We start from the raw sequence: 19,965 nt of genomic DNA, 5'->3' as shown, positions 1-19,965 counted from the left end.
AAAGTGGCCACTTTCTCATTACTTTCATATATTGTTTTAGTAAGTATCCAAAATATACAAGTTTCATTTATATAATTTTTCAAGGGATTTTATATCTGTTTTCACTCTTGTATGCTTTTCATACAAGTTTCACACAAGACAGATACAAACTTTATAAGATTTATGTATATATCTTTTCCATATGGGTTGGCAGCATGTAGGGATTTACATTGACTTTTTTTTCAGGGGTTTTTGGCACAGAAATGTTTCATGATGGTGCAACAACACCTGTTCTCCCTCTTAATGTCTTCAGGACTGCCACATCCCCCACAGCAATCCTCTCATCGCTTCGCTCTGTTTTTCTAAACGTGTTTTTGAGCGTTTTATTGATGTCAAACTGTTCCCTTCTTGCCTTCGTCTGTTCCCATGCCACTGTTGCTAGCTACTTATTGGTTAACAAAAATGGGAAAGCATGAATAATTACAAGTTCTCATTATCAGTCCTTAACATTTAATTCAAAATATATAAACTGTAATAATACAAAAGACAAAGTTCATGTGGTGCAACTGAAATTAAATAAAATGAAAAAATAAAATGTGCAATTACCAAAAACTACAGTTCATGTAATGGCCACTCGAGGCTCCAAATTGAGTCAGTTCCCATTCAGTCGCATGTTAAAATGCCTAAGCTGAGCCATGAAATGGAAATGTTTACAGCCTGTTTTTGGCCTCATGAATAGATTCACCCTTTTAAAAAAGTGTCTTAGGGTTTAAAGCTGGGAGTGCAGGGCACCACAGTAGCTTATCTAGAGTATATGCCCAGAAGAAGCCTGAAGGCCAAAAATAAATATGTAAAAATATGCAAAAATAATCCCAACAGATGTGCTTAAAAATGTTAAAAAAAAAAAATAAAAATAGAAACAAAGAAAAAGGAATTCAATTAATCAAATTCTAAATCCAAAAATATGAAATTAAGTCCTTCTTACATTTGAATTTGAAAACAGTGGCCAGCAGTGTGTTGAATACGTGCAGAGGGTGGTCAGGATCCATTATTTAGCCATACATCCAGCCACTGTGCGTTTGGATCACATCAGCTGATGGAGGAATCCAGACAGTTTGTTGATTGAAAAGCAATCATCCGTCAGTAAGTTGTGGTCCTAAAGGGGTGGGCCAGCAACAATACTCAAGTAATCTGTGGTTGGTAGTAAACACAGATGTGTTCATGTTTTTACATCAAATTCTCACCCAAACATCTGATTGTTGCAGCAGAAGTCATAACTCATATAATTAGAAGTGTTTTTCTGAATATATACAGGGGTAAAATAAGTATTGAACACATCACTAATTTTCTAAGTAAATATATTATTGACATGAAATTCTCAGCAGTTTGTAACAACCCATCCAATCCACACATGCAAAGAAATCAAACCATAGATGTCCAAGTTATGTGTAAGGATGAAAAATAACTTAGAGAAAAGGTGTTGAACATATGGACAGTCATCACACCATCATATCATATGATATTATATAAAAAACGAAAAATAAAGCATGTCCATAGTGTCCAACCCCAGTGGTATTAAGAGGTGTTAAAGTGTTATATCTGAATCTTCTTATGCTCTCTGAACCCTGGTGTATGAGGTTACATTTTACAACTGAGATTATTCAGCGAACATAAATTGCCTCTGAGATGCTTTGGGTTTGTTGGTTTTATATAGTTGTCTTTTATTAACCTATTACATTCACTCCTTTCTTAGTACCCCTAACAAAGTCCAAACATGAAGCTGACTGAAAGTCTGAACCCTACCTTTGAAGTTCTGCCTAAAATGTGATGACCAAAGTGCCCTCACCCCAGTGTATGGAAGTCAGTAGTCCGCACTAACGCAGCTGTACAGTGCATGAAAGTGTGTGTGTGTGTGTGTGTCTGTGTGTGTGTGTGTGTGTGTGTGTGTGTGTGCGCACGCGCATTTTGTGCAGAAGATGGAACGGTGAGCTGATAAGTGCTTGGTTAGCTGACACACATGCATTACTACACACACACACAGTACCTACACACACGCTCTCAGCTCTCTGATGACCAGATAAGTGAGCAGCACTGCACCAAAGCACATTCATAATAGATAAGACCGAATGGAGGGAAGAAGGGGAGTGAGTTAGGGATGTGGAAGAGGGTGAGGGATTGTGAAAAGAGAGGAGAGAGGGCAGGGAGCATTTATGAACAGAGGGGATGTTAAAGAGGGTTGGAAATAAGCCAGGAAGTGGAGTTAAAGGATGGAGAAACCCCAACACTCACCTCCAGGCTCTGAAATGACAGAATAACTCTGTGTTTGCTCTGATGAACTCAAACAGTAACTTTTCTCCTCTGTTTTCTATCTCAGATGACCCAGCAGATGTCAGGCATGGCTCTGAGTGGTGGAGGGCCTGCGCCAGCTGCTTCCAGCCAATCAGGCACCCCTGGGGCCGGTTGGCCCGCAGCTCCATCCCCGGCTTCAGGCCAGACCCTCAGCACTCAGCTGTGGAAGTGACGAGGATGGGGTCCAGAGGATGTGGTGGTGGGGTGGGGAGTGGAGGGCAGCGACATGGCAAGAAAACACCCATATTTTCCAACCAATCCATGTACCTTCAGCTCTGATTATATACAGCAAGGACAGTCCGTGTGCCCCAACACACCTTCACCGCAGTTCCTTTAGAGGGCCAAGATGACATCACAATGGATTGGAGCAGTAAAAAACAAAACGAAAAAAACCCGGCAACCGCTATGTTGCGTCTATAGTTGACTTCCTTTTCTTTTCTGGTTTCCTTTTTGTTGTTGTCGGAAAAAGACAAAGAAAACAAAAGAGATGTAACAAAGCTGCTGGAGCAAAGACTCCAAGTGTCTGTAATACTAAGATGATATCATTACCAAACTGGATAGTTAGTCTCTCAGTATCTGCAGTAGATATGGCTGTCTTGTGGTTGGTCTATGCTACCTGTCCTCTCCCTTCTCTCTGCACTGTATATTGTGATGGTCCCTCTTCCTTCCCTTCCTGCTCCTTTAGGGCAAGCACAGCCTCGTAGCAGATAATCGTCCAAGCAGTACTGTATTTATGTGAAAAAAAAAAGTGAATCTCCTGGGTTTTTTCAGGGGAGAGAGGTCAATGCTTCAGCTCAGAAAAACTTTGGTCGAAGGTTTTTTAGCCTCTGCTAAAAAAAAATGAGGTCTCGCTGACCTGCTAATACAGTAGGTGTTACTTTTATTTTTGCACTAATGATCAAACAGTTCAACCATTTTCCCTTTGAAACGTGTGAAGTCAAGCTGTCTTGTTTCAGTCTCTGCGGGTTCAGCTTATTCCCACAGCAGACAGTGTACTGATGACTTACACCAGTGGTTTTCAGTTGTGGGGAAACCACTTGCCCAAGGTATATAATAAATCTCTGTGTTTATGGTAGACTTTTTTTTTTAAATAAACAATTAAATAGCCTAAATTGTTCCATTTTCTTTTCTATTTTATGGTTTTTGTTTTGATAGTAATACTTTTTTTATAAAGTATTATATAATTATAATATTTTAAAGTTAGAGAAATAAAATGTGTTATGCTTGGGCTTGCTGACATATAATCTAAAACTACTGTTTTCCCCACACATCCACAGGTCTAAATATATAAGTACATATTTTCTTGAAAAAAGAAGAAGAAAAAACTTTGTTTGCTGTAAAACTTGAAGCTAGCAGTTAGATGCAGTTAGCTTAATTTAGCAGACGATATGTAGATATGCTAATCTGGTACTGTTCAAAATTATCCAAAAACAACAACCAAAACAAACAAACTGAAGTCTCTCTAAAGTTAAACAAAATCTCCAATGTATCGCAATTCAAACAGTTCACACTGTAAATGTAAATATATTATCACAGGTTTCCTGATTTCTAGACTTTGCGTTATTGTATGTTGTTAGCTGCTCGGCAATTGATTCACAATTAAGGTGCCAGAGTTACTCGACCCTTAGCTTATCCTTATTACATATCCGCTTATATGTCAGACAAACATCAATGTGTGTAGTCAATGTGTAGTTTTCAGTTTTTATTTTTATTTTTGACTTTTTAAAACTGTTTAAAATCTTTCCGTTCAGCTAGTTGCTACATAGCGCTAGGGCAATTCTTAACCTACAGGTGCTAGCTAAAAGAATTTTCTGGAACTGGTCACCGACTCATCTGCTTAGTTATCTAGCGACATGACAGGGACAGACTGCAATAACTGCACTCTTTCATCTTGAGTACCATGAACATACATCTCTTTAACAAACAGAAGCCATTAGCACAGTTAGCGTAGTTATTTAAAAGAGCTAATGCTTAACAAAGCCGATGCTTTGTTTGACATGTCTTTTATCGTTATATGTATTTATACACACAAACACACATACGTGTGTAGAGACACATCTCATTATCCAGTATACTTTGTCAACCGAAGGTAAACTTGTCCATGTTACTCAAATTGATGGCTGCATTAAAAAAAACAACACAAACCTTCAAATGTCAAACATTCCCTTTAAGTCTCAGTAATTGCTGGGCGGTCCCGCAGTCCCCTGGGTGCCTTTGGTGGCCTCGCTGTGATGTTTTGAAGTGTTTTAAAACCAAACGCGTTAGGTTTAGTGCAGACTGGGCTCCAACCCAGTTAAAATATTCCTTGTTGTTGAAGTGTGCACCCTCTCCCATGCGCCTTGAGGGAAATTAAATCACCACTGGAATCCTGGGATCACAACAGTATGTCTTAACTAAACTTTAAATAGCAGAGCAGGTACTGTATCAGTGGTTGATTGTGATTCTGCGTCTCAGATTTTTGTTGAGTGGTAAATATAGAAGAACTGGCAGTTTGGTCCCAACTACTGAGTTGGAAATCTGTCTTTTTATTTGAAATTCTGGACCAGTGTGACACCCAGAATGCTTGTCCTTCCATGTATGATGCTGTAACCGTATGTTCCGCCATTCGCTGTGTGATGTTTTGTTGTGTGTAGTACAAGAAAAGCACAGTTAGTCTGCAGCAAATAAACCTGGATGACCAATCAGAGGGCTAGATTGGCAGCGGGAATGGGACTGAACAGTGGTAGATTAAAGTGGACCTGTATGAAAATCCTTGATGGGTTCATCATTACATCATCATTACTCTTCAGTTCTTCAGATCACACTGCCGAGCGCCGATGCAGAGATTCATGTCTGTACAGGGTCCCTCTGCCATGCAATAACTGTAGCACTCTGTGGGAGAACGTTTATAACAACATATTCTTAATAACTTAATGTCATCCAGGTTTATTTCCAGTGTGTTTACATTTTCTGGTGCCTAGTACAGGGAAAAAGATGTGTTTTATGCATTAAAACTGTAAATATGCAGGAAATTTTCTGTGATCATCTTTGTTTAATGACTCTAAAAATATGGTTTTATCTTTTTGAGATCTTTTACTTTCTTTTCTCCTTTTTTTTTCTGATGCCTGTTTTACAAGTGAGTCATTTGAAATAAAAGCTGTTGAATCCTGGATAATAAGGCTTGTTTTTATTTCTTGTGTGTACATCAAACACAACTGTACATACAGTCCCCTCTAAACTTCAGTGCTCAGGACAATACTGCTGTCAGGAAAAGAGCTCTTTGCACATTAGAACAGTGAAAGTGGCCGCCTGTGTTGTACCGCTTATATACCAGCTTCTCCATTTCTTTTTCCTTCTCTGCTGACAGATGGGTTTCCTATGTTGTCAGCTCACAGATGCTACATTATTGATGGCTGCTTGTCAGGAGTGTTGTTACTTGATGTGGGCCACTTCCAAACTTCATTACATTCCTCATATACACGGAGGAGAAAACGCATGTTGTCACTTCATTAGGTTTATATGATCAGCTCATTCTAATAATTAAATAGTATTTAGGCATCAATCAACCTTAACAGCATTAACTTTGAGACATTCATGTGATTTAATTTAAACAAAGAAGACCGGGGCGGCTGTTCCTGACAGAATCTGATTGGTATTTCACAGCCAGCAGTCGAACTGACATTACTGTGAAATCTGAGCTAAAACTTTGATGAAAAGGATTCAAACTGTTTTGTTTTTTTTTAAACACACCCAAATTTTTCAGGGGAATTATGGGAAGAATAGTAATGTCCCAGTAATTTAGGAAATACACTTTCTTCAGTTTCCAAGAGTGAGGTTGGAAAAAATGTTTTATTAATTACAGAGTTGGAGCCTAGCTTAGCATAAAAACTACCAGAGAAGGAAAGCTAATTGCCTGCCCCTAATTAAAGTTCAAAGATGCCTCTACAAACACATTTGAAGCTAGTTACTACATTATCTCTAGAATTTTTTTTAAATTAAATTGTAGTGGGTTATGTTGCATTTTATAGCAAAGACTGTAATCTTGCTAGAATGCTAGCAAGATATTCGGCCAGATTCCTTAAAGGATCAGGATAGCCATTTCTGCTCTGTTTAGCTAACAATGAGCAAAAATTCAACACAGGATGTGTGGAGGTGTTTAGGGTCATTACTGGGGTTATTTTTTTAAATAATTATATTTTACCTTCCAGTCTTCACGCTAAGCTAATTTTATGTTGAAAGCCTTCTGATGCCAGTTTTTGGCATGGGTGTGAAATTGGTACCAGTAAACAATCATGTTTCTAAAACTGTAGGGATCCAGAAATACCTTCTTCTTTTTTCAATCAAACTTACATTAGGGTACTTGCCAATACTAAGAACAGAGATATTTAATTACAGAATTCAAATAAATGTTTCCTGTAACATGAATGCTCAGTTGGCTCTGTATCATCAAACTGATGTTCCTTTAAGGCCATCTAATATCAGAGGTGGGACCAAGTCATTGTTTTGCAAGTCTCAAGTAATGTCAGGCAAGTCAGAGTCGAGTCTCAAGTCACTGGTGTAAAAGTCCAAGTAAAGTCACAAGTCTGAAATTTTGAATTTCAAGTCATTTCGAGTCTTAAAAAAAAACGAAAAAAAGCATGTTGCAGTTTTATGCTAAATGTAAATATTAGACCATGTAATTTTTAAATCTGTGTTTTTCTCAACACATGACAAAATAGTGAACTTAGAAAATATACACAAATTGTGAAATTGCACCTCTATAAAATGCAGCTCAATTAAACCTAGCTCCAAGAATAATTTTCACCGACAGTTCTGAGATAAGCTGCATGTTATTCTTGGATGCGGTTGTAGGACTGGCTTTAAAATCACATGACAAAAATATCATACACATTAAAAAAAACTGCATCACCAACGTAGCCTGGACAACATTTGCAAGTTAGATGAAGTCAGCTATCTCATCTTAGCATATTTATATGCATATTTATAATTATACGGTTCTTGGAGTGAGTGCATACACTCATGAAGTTTAGTAACTTCAGGTCACTGCAACAAGCCCAGGTACAGTTTACCGCCGGATGGGTGCAGGACCTTGAAATGCACCGTGTAGAAAGTAAAGACCATCGTACGTATCATAAGTTTACCAGTCTCACAAATCGTCGTCATAAATACACATTCGTTAACCGTTTATTAATAGGACCTTTGAGCTCAACGATAATTAATTAGCAGTGGAAATAATTTCTGGTTCATTACAGAAATGTAGCAGTGACAATAATATTGTATGCTGTAATCCTACTGTGCAATTAGTGATACAAAACAACTGTTTTATCCTGTGAATAAAAGTATATGTTTTTGTCAATGTACCATAATAACAGAAGCGAAACGCAATATTGTGTCAGGACAATTCACTATTTATGCACAATAAACACAATAAACAAAGGAGCATAGCGCGACCATTTCTGTTCAGCGCCAGACTTGCTTGTAACCTATATCACCAATTATGTTAAAAAAATGACGTATTAACTACAACAGCAGACTGACCTTTGTGTAAATGCTTGGAGCAGACTAACCTGTGAGCTGGAGTGTTCTGGGACGTTATATTTGGTCTTTGAATGGCTGCAATCCAGTCGCCTCTTTGTTACTTCGGAAGCATGGCTCGAACAATTTCTCTTCAACGTCGTAATCCGATAACAACCGATCTCTTTACCCGTCGGCTTCCCGTGGCTGTCATGCGACCGGCTATTGCAGTTAATAATACAACAGCTTCTTGACATTTTTGTGTTTCTTTTTATCGCTGTGTGACTGATTTCAATTGAAAGCCTCCGTGCGCTAGTACCGCTTGCCACGAGTTCCCAGAATCCTTTGCGGTTCTATCCGTGAATGACGTCACATTTTCAATCTCTATATAATATGCATGTTAAATTTTATATTTGGGGTAAAATATCAAGTCTTTTCAAGTAAACCGGTTCAAGTCCAATTCAAGTCCCAAGTCATTGGTGTAAAAGTCCAAGTCAAGTCACAAGTCTTAGAACATTTTTTCAAGTCAAGTCTAAAGTCATAAAATTAATGACTCGAGTCCAAGTCATGTGACTCGAGTCCACACCTCTGTCTAATATCATTTGGATTTGCAGACTTTGGGCAGTGACTGGGTATGTTGTCTTACTGCCTCTGTTGCTGTTTCTAATTGAGTCTTCAATAGACTACTAAGGGTGTCCTCTTCCTCTCGCCCTGTGGCAGCCTAGAAAGGCCTTAATCCACAGTAACAACGTTCCTGATGAGTTTATGATCTCAATCACACATTTTAAATCCTAATGAATACAACACAATTCTTATTTTGCAAATTTTAGTCCCAATAAGTGTCCACAAGAACAATAAAGTAGAATATACTTTAGGGTGGGCTTACTTGTGGACTGAAAAGCAGCTACCCTATAAACATGTAGTGTCCTTCAGTTTCACAGCTGTGCTTGTGATGTCTGGTTTCAAAAATGCTGATGACAGTCATAACACTGAACTCAAAGTTTTGGGAACAGGACTTTACAAACTAGTGGGAGAGCCAACTCCTAGAGGAGAGGTTAGCATTGTGTGACAGCTGTTATCAGAGTAGCTACATGAACACAGTATCAAACGGGTAAACAATACTGGTGTTGGTATCAGTGCATCCCTACAAAAATGTTAAACATTCCTTTCACACTAGGAAACCTTAGCAGTATGCCTCACATCCGGCACACAAGCCTTTTCTTCTTTTAGCAATTCTATCACAATTTCATGGTTTTAATTAGGACACAGAATTGTTAATTAAAAAAAACATATCAATGATTCGATGCGTCTCACATGGCACTTTTCAGTTCAGCAACACGATATGTTACATTTTTAGTAACATTTACTTTTTACATCAGCAGGCTGTGGATGCGAGGAAATGAACAGTCTAGGTCATTCCAGTTTGTAAAAGGTATTTGGTGCTATCCAGTTCTCACAGAGCATGTTTGAAAGACAGCAAGGAGTCTTGAATCATGCAGCTCCTCAGAGACTCTGTCCATCACCAGCAGATTGTATTAACCCGAAAGGCAGAGGAAAGCAGAGTGCTGCTGGAAGTCTCAGCCAAGAGATGACGGGCAGCCCCGATCACACCTCGATGGCGACGGTGTCCTTTCGATGTTTGGGCTCGTTTGCGAGATGTGGTTTCTCTGTGCGAGTGTGCCAAACCAGCACCTGAAAAAGAGAAGAGGAAGAATCAGAAAATCTGCCGGCAAAGAAAGCGTAATGCACTAAAAAAAGAGTAGAAGAAAGGCAGTCGTGTGAAACACACTCCCGTTGATGGTTTCATGCAACAACAATAACAAAGAAAAGGAATACACCAGCAAACCATCAAACAGATATAAAAACATATGAGGGTGGGGGATTGGTTTTACAATAAATATCAGGGTACATTAAACTCATTTTATTGTTGAGATATAGAAATGCAACATCACCAGGAAAACAAGTCTATCAGAACAAACGTAATAACTACACATGTAATGTATCATATTACTTTCCATTACACATATAAAAAAATAAAGAACCAGCAGATGATACTGATACTGTTTCACTCTTTGTTTGATAACTGTCCGCTATTGTCAACTAATAATAGTAGGCTAAATCTGTCATGAGTGTATGACAGTGGGAACAGCTCTACTCGGGGGGCTCTGTCCCTCCTCTCTCCTCCTGTATCGCTGCACAATGGTGGTCTGATAATGTGCCTCACTGTTCATTTTCTTACAAGCTTTCTTATGTTTCCAGAAAAAGCCTTCACAGAACCTGACTTGGACTTGATTCCCATTTTAAAAAGCATGTTTACAGCCTTGCACACAAATCCGTTTGGTGTTTTGGATACTGATGAGACTTAAAGTTAGGGGTGGGGCTGCTTTGACTGACAGGTGTGTCCACACAGGAGGTTGTAGCTGTGTGCTAGCTTGGAGATGGCGGAGTGTTCGTTTCCTCTGTATTTGTGCAGTTGATGGTTTTTGAAACATATCTGATTGAATTATCTAGATTTAGTGACAGAAATTGTTATTAATCACTTATTTAGCACAAATTGAAAGCCTTGTGTGATACCCTGGAACTAAAAGGTTGTTAGGTGTTGGAAAAAACAGAGTTTAAGTTAACATGCATGCGGCATGGTGCTTTGATCTTTACTGAGATGGAAGGTGTGTCCTTTTAACTGCACAAATCACTGTCCTTTTATTCTTCTATGAAAGTATAAACTATTAGGATTTTAATACAAAAATTTGAGGTACAATATTTACTGACACAGATCAGTGGTGATTTCTACTCAGTGGCTTCTTGGTGTCAGTATGAAACCAATGTACTGGTCTAAATCAAGTGTGCAGTTGTATTTCCACTCATTGATGCATTTTGAACCTTCAGTCCTCGATGATCTGCATATGAAATGCCCCATGGAGTAAAAAACAAGTCTGTGTTCTCTGCAGCAGAGATAGCATTGTATCCTCCTGCTGTTGGATTTGATGGTGCTGGTGTGCTGCGAGGGATTCCACTTGCAGGAAACAGCCTGACACCTCGAAATGGTTTGAATCAAAAGCAGCACGCACCTCACTGCAGCTGTTTGTCTTGTGTTTTCAGTCAATTTCACAGCAATATATTGGTGAGAAAACAGTACAATGGATGCAACGATTGATATTTTCCTGGAGAGGAGAACAAATTCCATTCCATGTAGTTTCAAATGAGTTTTTTTGGGGGGGAGTTTATAACTAATGAGCCCATAATTCAAGTGTGTCCGAAACTGCACACACAGTGACTCACAAAGGCATGATTTATTGCTGGCTGTGGACACTGACGTTGTTTTTGCGCTTCTTCAGGTGGAACGTGTCACTTCCTGCACACTGAACTGCTAATTGGCCCGCTTTGCATATCTAACGAGGCTAATGTAGCAGCCGCTCCAGAGCTGTGGGGGAAATGGTATCTGTGCGTGCGCGTGCCAATTATGCAGCCAGAGTGCGCTCCCTGTTCCCCGTATACTCTTCTCTTCCCCCCAGTTTGCTCTCTGTTTTCCTCATTCATCAAGTCCACTTTCTCTCCCATGGCCTTACTGCTGGTTTTACCTCAGTCCTATTTCCTGCTCTAGCTTTCGTTTCCACCCTCAGGCAACTCGGAGACAAAAAAAGCTTTTTCAGGTTAGAGAGCTCTGTGCTTTTTTCCCCCTTAATAGCATATGGTGGGGGAAGGCCTGTTTCTACCTATGAGCAAGAGGAACTTATATAGCAGAACTTTTACCTTAAAGGGGACCTATTATGTTTTTGGCTTTTTCCTTTCAGAGCTCTTCAGATCACAATTGGAGCAAAGCGGAGGCTGTGATGTCACCCATTGGTTTTGGATTTAACAGTAGTGTTTGGCTGCCATCATGTTTGATGGAGTTTGATTAAAAGTTGGATGCTAACTTATCATATTTAAGTAGCATGCTGCATAAATAAAATGCACAGGTGCATCATGCAGACACACAAACCTGCTTGTCTTTAGCCTTCTGAATTTTCCTTTAACTCTTTAAATCTATTTTAAATCTATTCAGTTATGTTTTATTGAGCTTGATATTTGTATTTAGCTCATCTCACTTTTGTACTTTGACGTTGTGTTTTAGATTGCTCTTCAAGTTTTTGTATTCAGGTTTATTTGTTGTGTCTTTTTTCTTGAGCTCTTCGTTTTTATTAGTATTGGGTTGTGGTTTGATTCTATATTTGATTTGTATCCTTTTATGTCATTTGAGAGTTTTTGGTTCTTGTTGTCAGCCTTGCAGATAGCCTGGGCTGCTGGAGGCTTCCCGTGATGCATTGAGTGCTTCTTCTTCACTCACTTCTTTTCACTCTGTGTGTGTTTATACACCACTTTGCATTTAATCATTAGTTATTCATCTCTGGCTCTCTTTTGTCCTGTCTTCCTCCTCTTGCCCTGAACCGGTTACTTCATATGTCTGCCCCTCACTGAGCCTGGTTGTGCTGTAGGTTTCTTCCTATTAAAAGGAGGTTTTTTTTCTTCCCACTGTCACCAAGGGCTTTCTCATGTGTGATGACTGATTGGTGGGGTTTTCTCTGTATTATTGTAGGGTCTTTACCTTATTCCACTCTAAAAAGGGCCTCAAGGTGACTGTTGTTGTGATTTGATAAAAATATAAATAAAACTGAACTGATGTGAAATTTAGGTTCTAGCTTTGGCCTTAGTGTTTTCTCCCTGTGCTCATGTTTAGTTCAGCGTGTCTTGTTTTCATTTCAAAGTTTCTGCTTAGGTTTTGTTTTCTTTTACTTAGACTTTGAATTACAACTTTTATTTCCTCATTATTCTATTGTGTTGTTTCCTTATTGAGCCTCTGGTTTCTGTTTGCTTTGTGCTCTTCAAGGAATAAATTCAGAAATTATTTTGGTGTTTCCCAGTTTCTTGAATTTATAGATTGGTGTCATTGTCCCTCCTCTATCTCATTCTGTGTTTGTTTTATTTTTGTTTTTTTAACCTCACTTCTTTTTTATTTCTGTGTCCTGTCCTGTACATGCGCATCTCATTTACCCCCTGCATTCAATTCCCTTTCAGTTTGTGTATAAATAGGCATTCCTTCATTCACTGTTTCATCATCCACACGCGCTGCGTATCCCCTACAACGTTTTAGTTTCATATTCCAAGTGATTTTCAGGCTTTTAAATTCCCTGCTAATTTTTGTCTTGATGCACGCTCAATCTTCCAGGTAATAAAGTTCTGAAAGTCAGAAAGGAAGCTATATCCACGTAGATGAGTGACAATATGTCTTCTCCCAAGGCGAGGGCCAGCATGGCGAGCCAGATGGCTGGCTTACTGTTCCTCCCATTTACATGAATTAAGAGTTAGCACTTTGTGTGTCTTCCAATCAGCACTGGGCCCTACACTCTGGTCCTTGAAAAGAACTGCTCCACATAGAAGATTGCTAAGTAATGGACTAATAATGCACTGGAATTTCAAACTTCTTGGATTGCTCATACCACAAAAGGCACCAACACAGTGGAAAGGTCCAGTTCAATGACTATTTAGTGGATGTGAGCTGCCTCTATTCAGACTCCTATCAAAGGGGCCAAGCCCCTAAATCCAACATCCAGTTAAATAAACACACATTTCTTTAAGTGCCATCTCCTGATGTCTTATGTGCTAATTATTGCTCCTTCAAACAGGAGCTTTTGCTCTTGGTATCGAAACAGTGACACAAATTTTTAAGAAAAAGGGTTCCAGCAACCAACGACACTTTTAAATACCTCTGTGATGTCAGTGGTTTATATCAAAACAGTATTTCAGAACCTGCTGTACAGAAAGGACACAGCTTTGATTTACCTAATATAAAACAGACCAATTTAGGTGTTATTATTATTATTATTTTTTTTTTACTGGGTCACTTCCGCTAACAATGATTTTAAATTTCCTTCAGACTCCCTGTGACAAAAGTCTAGGAAGGGAGCACTAGAGTGAAGTAGAGTCAGATTGAAAAGATAATCATGGCACAGCAAGGAAAAAGTGAGAACTCATTTTGGATTCAGCACCATACTGCAGATGGATTAAAGTAAGGCTGCTTTTTACAAAAGTCACTATGAATAAAAAGAAGCATGTCAGTTTTGCAACTCAATTTGCAACTTAGCAACATGGAGTGTATTCAAATGAATCTGAAATTATGTTTTACTTCTCTCTTCTCTGTAATATGCACACTGCTGGCCAAAATGGCCAAGAAATTTCAAATAATCATGTCAGCCTATGTAAATATAATCCAGACCCAGAGCGAAGAACTCAGACTTCAGGCTGCTCTAAAGGCTCAGTTTCCCTGGCTAAAAGAGAGATGGTGTTCAATTTTAAGTCTAAGAATAAAATATGTGAAGATGGAAATGAGCGTCATCAGTTTCGTCTAATGGTTTAAACTTCATTTAAACTGAAATCAATTCTGCTTAGCAGTGATTCCAAATCTTTGGAGAGAATTTACCTGATTGTCACGACTTGGGATTTTATTTATTAAGACCTTTCCTCACTTGCTGCTTCCAGTGTCTATAAGCTTCTCCAGGCTCAGTTCTTACATTCAATTGAATCTGAAATATCTCTCACTCGACAGAAAGGAAAAATGCATTCCTAATTTGTAAATGCACTCAAGATGCTTTAAGGATTGTGTCACCAAAAACCAGACCAAGAAGTGGTCAGAGATGTGTTTAGCCACATTAATGCCACTAAAATTAAGTTTGGCAGAAAGCTGAGAGCCATTTGTAATGAAATAGACAGCAGTGCAGTCTTTCACCCCAGAGCTCCCTGGGTCCCCTGTCATTCTGTCTTCTTTCTTTTTTTAAATCTTCCTCAATCAATCTATGTATCCTCTTTTCTCTGCATAGGCTTTTACCCTCCTCATCCTTTCTCTCTCCTCGAGCTCCTTTCCCTCCTGTGCTATCATCTGTCTCCATCTGTTCCCGCCATCCCCCTCCTTTCTTGTCCTGTCACTGCTGTCTGTTGCCGTTACTCTCTCGATCTAACTACATTACAGCTCCTGACAGTCGTCTCCAGATACTGACCCAGCCGTCAGATGAGCGTTTCTGGCCTACATTGTCAAGGTCGACGTTCAGGTTCTATGGTCTGATCCCAGATACCGTCCTCAAAGTGCCCAGAGCTGGAGTTAGGGTGTGTCTGCTGGTAAAAGTAATATCTTCCAGTAATATGAATAATAATAAGCCAGTTCAGACCAGTCTTAACCAATAAAACCAAGAACAAGGTGTAGACCCAAAATGATTACAGTTCATACTAAAAACAGGCCCTGAAATAGGGTGTGCTTCTCACTCAGATGCATTACTCCCTTACAAAGTCAAACTGAATTTTTAAACACTGAGATACTGACAGTTACCATTTACAGTCTGAGTAATTTCAGAGTTTATCTGTGGAAAAGCTGAAGCTACTAGTTGCCACACAGCAGCCAAGAAGCATAAAGGATTTAGTTTGTAAAGAGAGGTGGTCAAAGTCTCTCCTGAGACGTGTGCAAACCCAATAAGAAAAACACAGGTTTTTCCAACTGTAAAACCATTCCTGTTTTGGGGTTGTCTCCCCGCAAAGACACCAAACCAGCTGAAACTGATTAACAGCCCCCTCTGCTACTTAATGTTGACACTCGCTGTGGCTCTATGTGTCTGTGAGATTTCATGTGCAGGTAGATACATTTGTCAAACTTGCTACAGAGCCAAACTAATTGTCTCCAGTATTTGTGCGAAGCCAACAGGTCATTCCTGCTATATTTTTACCTTTAACTCCTCATGTAACTCTACAAGGCAAAAAAACAGCTAGCTGCTGTTTAAACCTCTATTTACGAGGAGTAGCCAATTAAACGAAACCTAAAGAGAGACGGGCCTTTCAGAATCATGCAAAGTTGCTTAAGTAACATCTAATGAGCAGAACAGGAACTTAATTTGTGTGATAAAGTGACAGATCCTGATAAAAATCATGACCAAAACTGAAGCAAAATTGAAAGCTACACTGCTCAATAGTGAAGAGTAGTGTAGCTACTGTGTAACTGATTGTTATGACTTGGAATTTTATTCCATAAGACCTTTCGGCATTTGCTGTTTCCACAGTTTCACCGCAAGCTAAAAAGGGCAACATTTTTCTTTATATTATACTTATGTGCTTAATATTCAACTTTTTCAGAGGTGGCAGTGTAAAAAGTTTATGCAAAGATTTATGTCAGTCTAGTTTTTTTTTTTTGTTGTTTTTTAAAGTCAAACTGCATGTTTACAAATACTTTTGATTAGAAACTGTATTACCCAGTCAGCTTTTACCTTTTACTTTTTGATTTTTAGCACTAGGTATTATTTATATACTTAAACTAAACATGATTTAGATTCCACAGTCTTTGTTGTTGCCTTGTCATTTTTTACTGATGTGTCTATATGACAGATGTGACAGTGTGTGAGACGCGCTGCGTTCTGCATTGTCTGAGCGATGTTTCGCGTTTTAGCCTCACATGAGTGACTTTATGAGTGATGATGTCACATCCCTTTGCTATTGTAACGCTGACGTGATAAATGCTGATACCACATCGTCCTTTCTGGGCTGCTCTGGCTGATGACTGATGATGTCACGGGCTGCTAATAACCTGTATTAATATCAGCGGCAGGGCGCCTCCATTAGTGTAATGGGGTTGATAATGATGATGATAGTTTCAACACAGAGCTGTCTGCAGCAGCCGCAGCCATCAGTAAATGATGATCCAGCAGCTCCAGGGGATCTTTATCTATTCCCTGCAGGAAACATTTACCCATAACCCATCAGGGACTTGGACCCAACACTGTGACCTGCACACACATATACTGAACCACAATGATTAAATTCTGTATTTGCTTATTTCGGATAAAACAGCAGCTTTGGTATTTTTTTCTGAAAATAAAAAGTACTTGAATGCAAGCCTTAAAGAAAGTGAAGTTAAAGTACTCCACTGGTAAACAAGTCTTTGAGTTGTACCATCATCGGTTTGTAGCAGGAAAATCTGGGCACTGTTGTGTGTAACAAGCTGTAATGGTGAAGTGAAATAATATTAATAGAGTAAAGTGCACTAAAAGCTTACCAACAAGAGTCCCACCAAACATAATGAGAGTGAGAGTGGGTGAGAGGAAAGCCAACAGGGAGGCATCATCATCATCTGAGCTTTAGTTGTGTAACACTTGTGACCAAAGTTTGTCATCAAATCAAAAACTATTTCAGCATTCATGAAGAGATGTTATCATTGCTGGTGTGAAACTCCAAAATGCTGAGAACTCTGTGCTGTGATTCCTCCGTGTACTAACACCTGTGTGCTAATGTGTGGCGTAATTAACAAAGAAAACTGTTATTTAAACTGATCGGATAATGTGACAATAGAGATCAGTTGACTACATCATCCTATTGTCATAATATCAGATTGACTGATTATTAATTTATTTATATTTGAGTCGGTATCGGGCCGATAGCCAGTGCACACATCGGTGCATCATTATCTCTCTCTCCAGCAGGCTTCTTACGCCAAGCTTTTTAAAAGTAATGCAACAGTCGACGTAAATACCTCCTGTAAAAAGTAATTTACAATTTTTTTTCCTCAAAATTATGTGCTTTTACACTTAATTGCAGGTTAAAAATCTTAACCTGAGTGTGTGCATATTTCCTCTAGCAGTGGGATTGTTCATATCCCGAGTAACCTGGGATACAATAGAAACACAATATGTTGCCCACAATAACAAAGTTGGGTTTTTTTAATAACAATACTAATAATGATGTCGATATTATGAGATACTCGATACACTGCAAGGCAATCATCAGTGATTAGGGATGGGAACTGAGAACCGGTTCTCGTAGATTGGTTCCCAGTAGTCAATTCCTTGGAATTTTTAGTCTGCCTGCCTTTCGAAAATAGAAAAATAGCTAAAGTCTAGAGCAGGGCTGGGGGACTCCAGGCTTTGAGTGTCGCTGTCCTGCAGGTTTGTCCTTGATCCAACACAGCTGATTTAAATGGCTAAATTACCTCCTCAACATGTCTTGAAGTTTCAGGTGTGATTCAGGTGTGTTGACCCAGTGCGACATCTTGAGGCCTGGAGCTCCCCAGCCCTGGTCTAGAGGATGGATATGGGCATTTATTTTTATTGCACAAAAGGACGAGATAAATGGTAAAGTGGAAAACTGCATCCAGGACAGAAACAACCAGATTATGCTGCTAACACAACTTCACTTCTTTGCAAGCATCTGTTGAGATACCAGGCTAATGCTAAGCTAGCCAAGACCCCAGGTGAACGCTGAGTGGATGCCGACCCCAGCAGCCAGATCCTGAGGCTGCAGCCTCTATTTCTACCTGTTCACGTTTATAAAGCAGAATTGCTCTGGTTTGAATTCTACAATGAGAACCCAATGACAACTGATAAGAGAATCAATAAGGAATCGAATCGCTAACTGATATCAATAATGGAATCAGAATTGCTAAATTCTTATCAATTCCCATCCCTATCAGCGATACAGCGCGATACCTGTGTAACTGAAAAAGATAAAGCACTATTGTTTTTCCGCCCCTCATCCCCACCCACAAAAGTTACAGACCCATCTGTGGTTTTTGTCCCATTTTCTGAATAAACTCAGTTGAGCTTGTACAAACACATGTTAGAGATGTTTTTAATTTTGTTTCTTTGTTTTGCTTATTTTTATTCAGCATTTTTCAGGTAATTGCAACACTTATGTAGTACAACATCAATATTAAGTTATTAACTCTAATATAGTCATTGAACTTAATAATGTGTTACTTACCTTTACATTCTCTATAAAACCTTTTTAAGTCAGTGATAATTACAACATGTTTTCCATCAGATTGCTTAGTTTTACGCTCCTCTTTCATTTTCTGCAACAGCCTCACTGTCTTCAGCTTCAACAGCAGCAGAAACTAATGAACTAATTATGTTTGTTGGGCCACACTGTGGATCCTTTTGAGGCTCCGCTGTTGACAAAAAAATAAAATAAAATCTGGCAACAGCAATGATGTCCTCACGACGCAACTAAAAGAAACATTTTAAAACAACGAAGCTTCACAAGGTAAAACTCACTGAAAATGTGATGGAGTTCAGCAAATGTCTAATTAATCATTTTAGGAATGTAGTAAAGAATAAGAATAGACAACTCGATACATTTAAGAAATCAATTTAAACCTGAAGGTGTCGGGAGGACAAAGATCACAGGGCCACCAGAATCCTTTAAAACCCTCTCTCTGGGAAACCATAAACACCCCAACCCATTTTTACAGAACAGCCAGTAGCTTTTGATGTATTGGGTACGGATGAAATGTCCCAGTGGGCATTATTAGGATGTATTTCTCAGAAGAAATGATCAATAAACTTGAGTAAAATTGATAGAGCTATAGAAGTTATTGCAAATAAATAACTCTTGAATCTGAGGATTTCTGTCACTGATCCTCAAATTCATCCACTGAAAAAACAACAAACACTGGTGTGATGGATAACCAGTGGTCACTGCTGACTGGTCTGGAGCTAAAAAAGTCAAACTGGCTCTAAGGCGTTAATAAGAAAAGCACCCAAAAAACAAAACAAAGAGAGCATGTAAATGCCACTTGCAGACTTGGTACTTTTTGGAACAGCTGTAGGCATCGCACGTTGAGCTCAAGCTCATGTATTCCTTGAAAGGTAAAAACATAATAGGATCCATTTGTCACAAAAAGTCCTTTAAGGCGCCTCTGTGATGGTTGTCAAGAGGATGAGTGGCTTCATAAAACCGGGTGCCAACAGGGGCTGTGGCGATTTGAGATGAGCTGCATCGATCTAAGCTGTCTAAGCACACAACTAGAATTGATAGCGCTATAACGCACTTTCTATTCAATTCAGGCTGTGTGTGTCTAAGTTTAGACTGTGCCACTAGCTTAAAGCATGACTCATGCTGTCAATAGCAGAGGGGGAGGGGGATACCCCATGGTTACTGCTGTGATGGTCACTATCATTATGGCTGTATTTGTGCCCCAGACACACAAATGTGCACATGCTAGATTAAAACTGATAAATTGGATAAATAAATTGGGCTTTTATTAAGCACTAGCCTGTGCGATTCACCTCCAGTGTGCAGGTCACTGCAGTTTGTTAACTCTGGCTGAATGTGGCCTATTTACAAACTGCATATTGAGAT

At 39.1% G+C, this 19,965-nt stretch overlaps 2 protein-coding genes across 5 annotated transcripts in view; one reads left to right on the top strand and one right to left on the bottom strand.

Moving 5' to 3' along the window:
* Positions 1–5,501, top strand: part of LOC147315478 (stromal membrane-associated protein 1-like) — a 161,918-nt gene extending 156,417 nt beyond the window's left edge. For all 4 annotated transcript variants that reach the window (XM_086258319.1, XM_086258321.1, XM_086258320.1 and 1 more), the window contains one exon: positions 2,354–5,501. In XM_086258319.1, the coding sequence (XP_086114445.1) occupies positions 2,354–2,500 (147 nt within the window). In that variant the 3' untranslated portion in view covers positions 2,501–5,501. The remainder of the gene's footprint in view (positions 1–2,353) is intronic.
* b3gat2 (beta-1,3-glucuronyltransferase 2 (glucuronosyltransferase S)) overlaps positions 3,445–19,965 on the bottom strand; it is a 62,661-nt gene continuing 46,140 nt past the window's right edge. Inside the window, exon 4 of the mRNA XM_086258323.1 lies at positions 3,445–9,513. Coding sequence (XP_086114449.1) covers positions 9,427–9,513 — 87 coding nt within the window. The 3' untranslated portion in view covers positions 3,445–9,426. The remainder of the gene's footprint in view (positions 9,514–19,965) is intronic.

Source organism: Aulonocara sp. 'chitande type north' Nkhata Bay, linkage group LG13 (assembly GCF_057382095.1).
Source record: "Aulonocara sp. 'chitande type north' Nkhata Bay isolate Kocher_YH1m ecotype deep benthic linkage group LG13, A_spYH_male_GT1.1, whole genome shotgun sequence".
Taxonomy (NCBI): Eukaryota; Metazoa; Chordata; class Actinopteri; order Cichliformes; family Cichlidae; genus Aulonocara; species Aulonocara sp. 'chitande type north' Nkhata Bay.
Note: the sequence above shows the minus strand (reverse complement) of the source record. Positions and strands in the feature narration are given on the sequence as shown.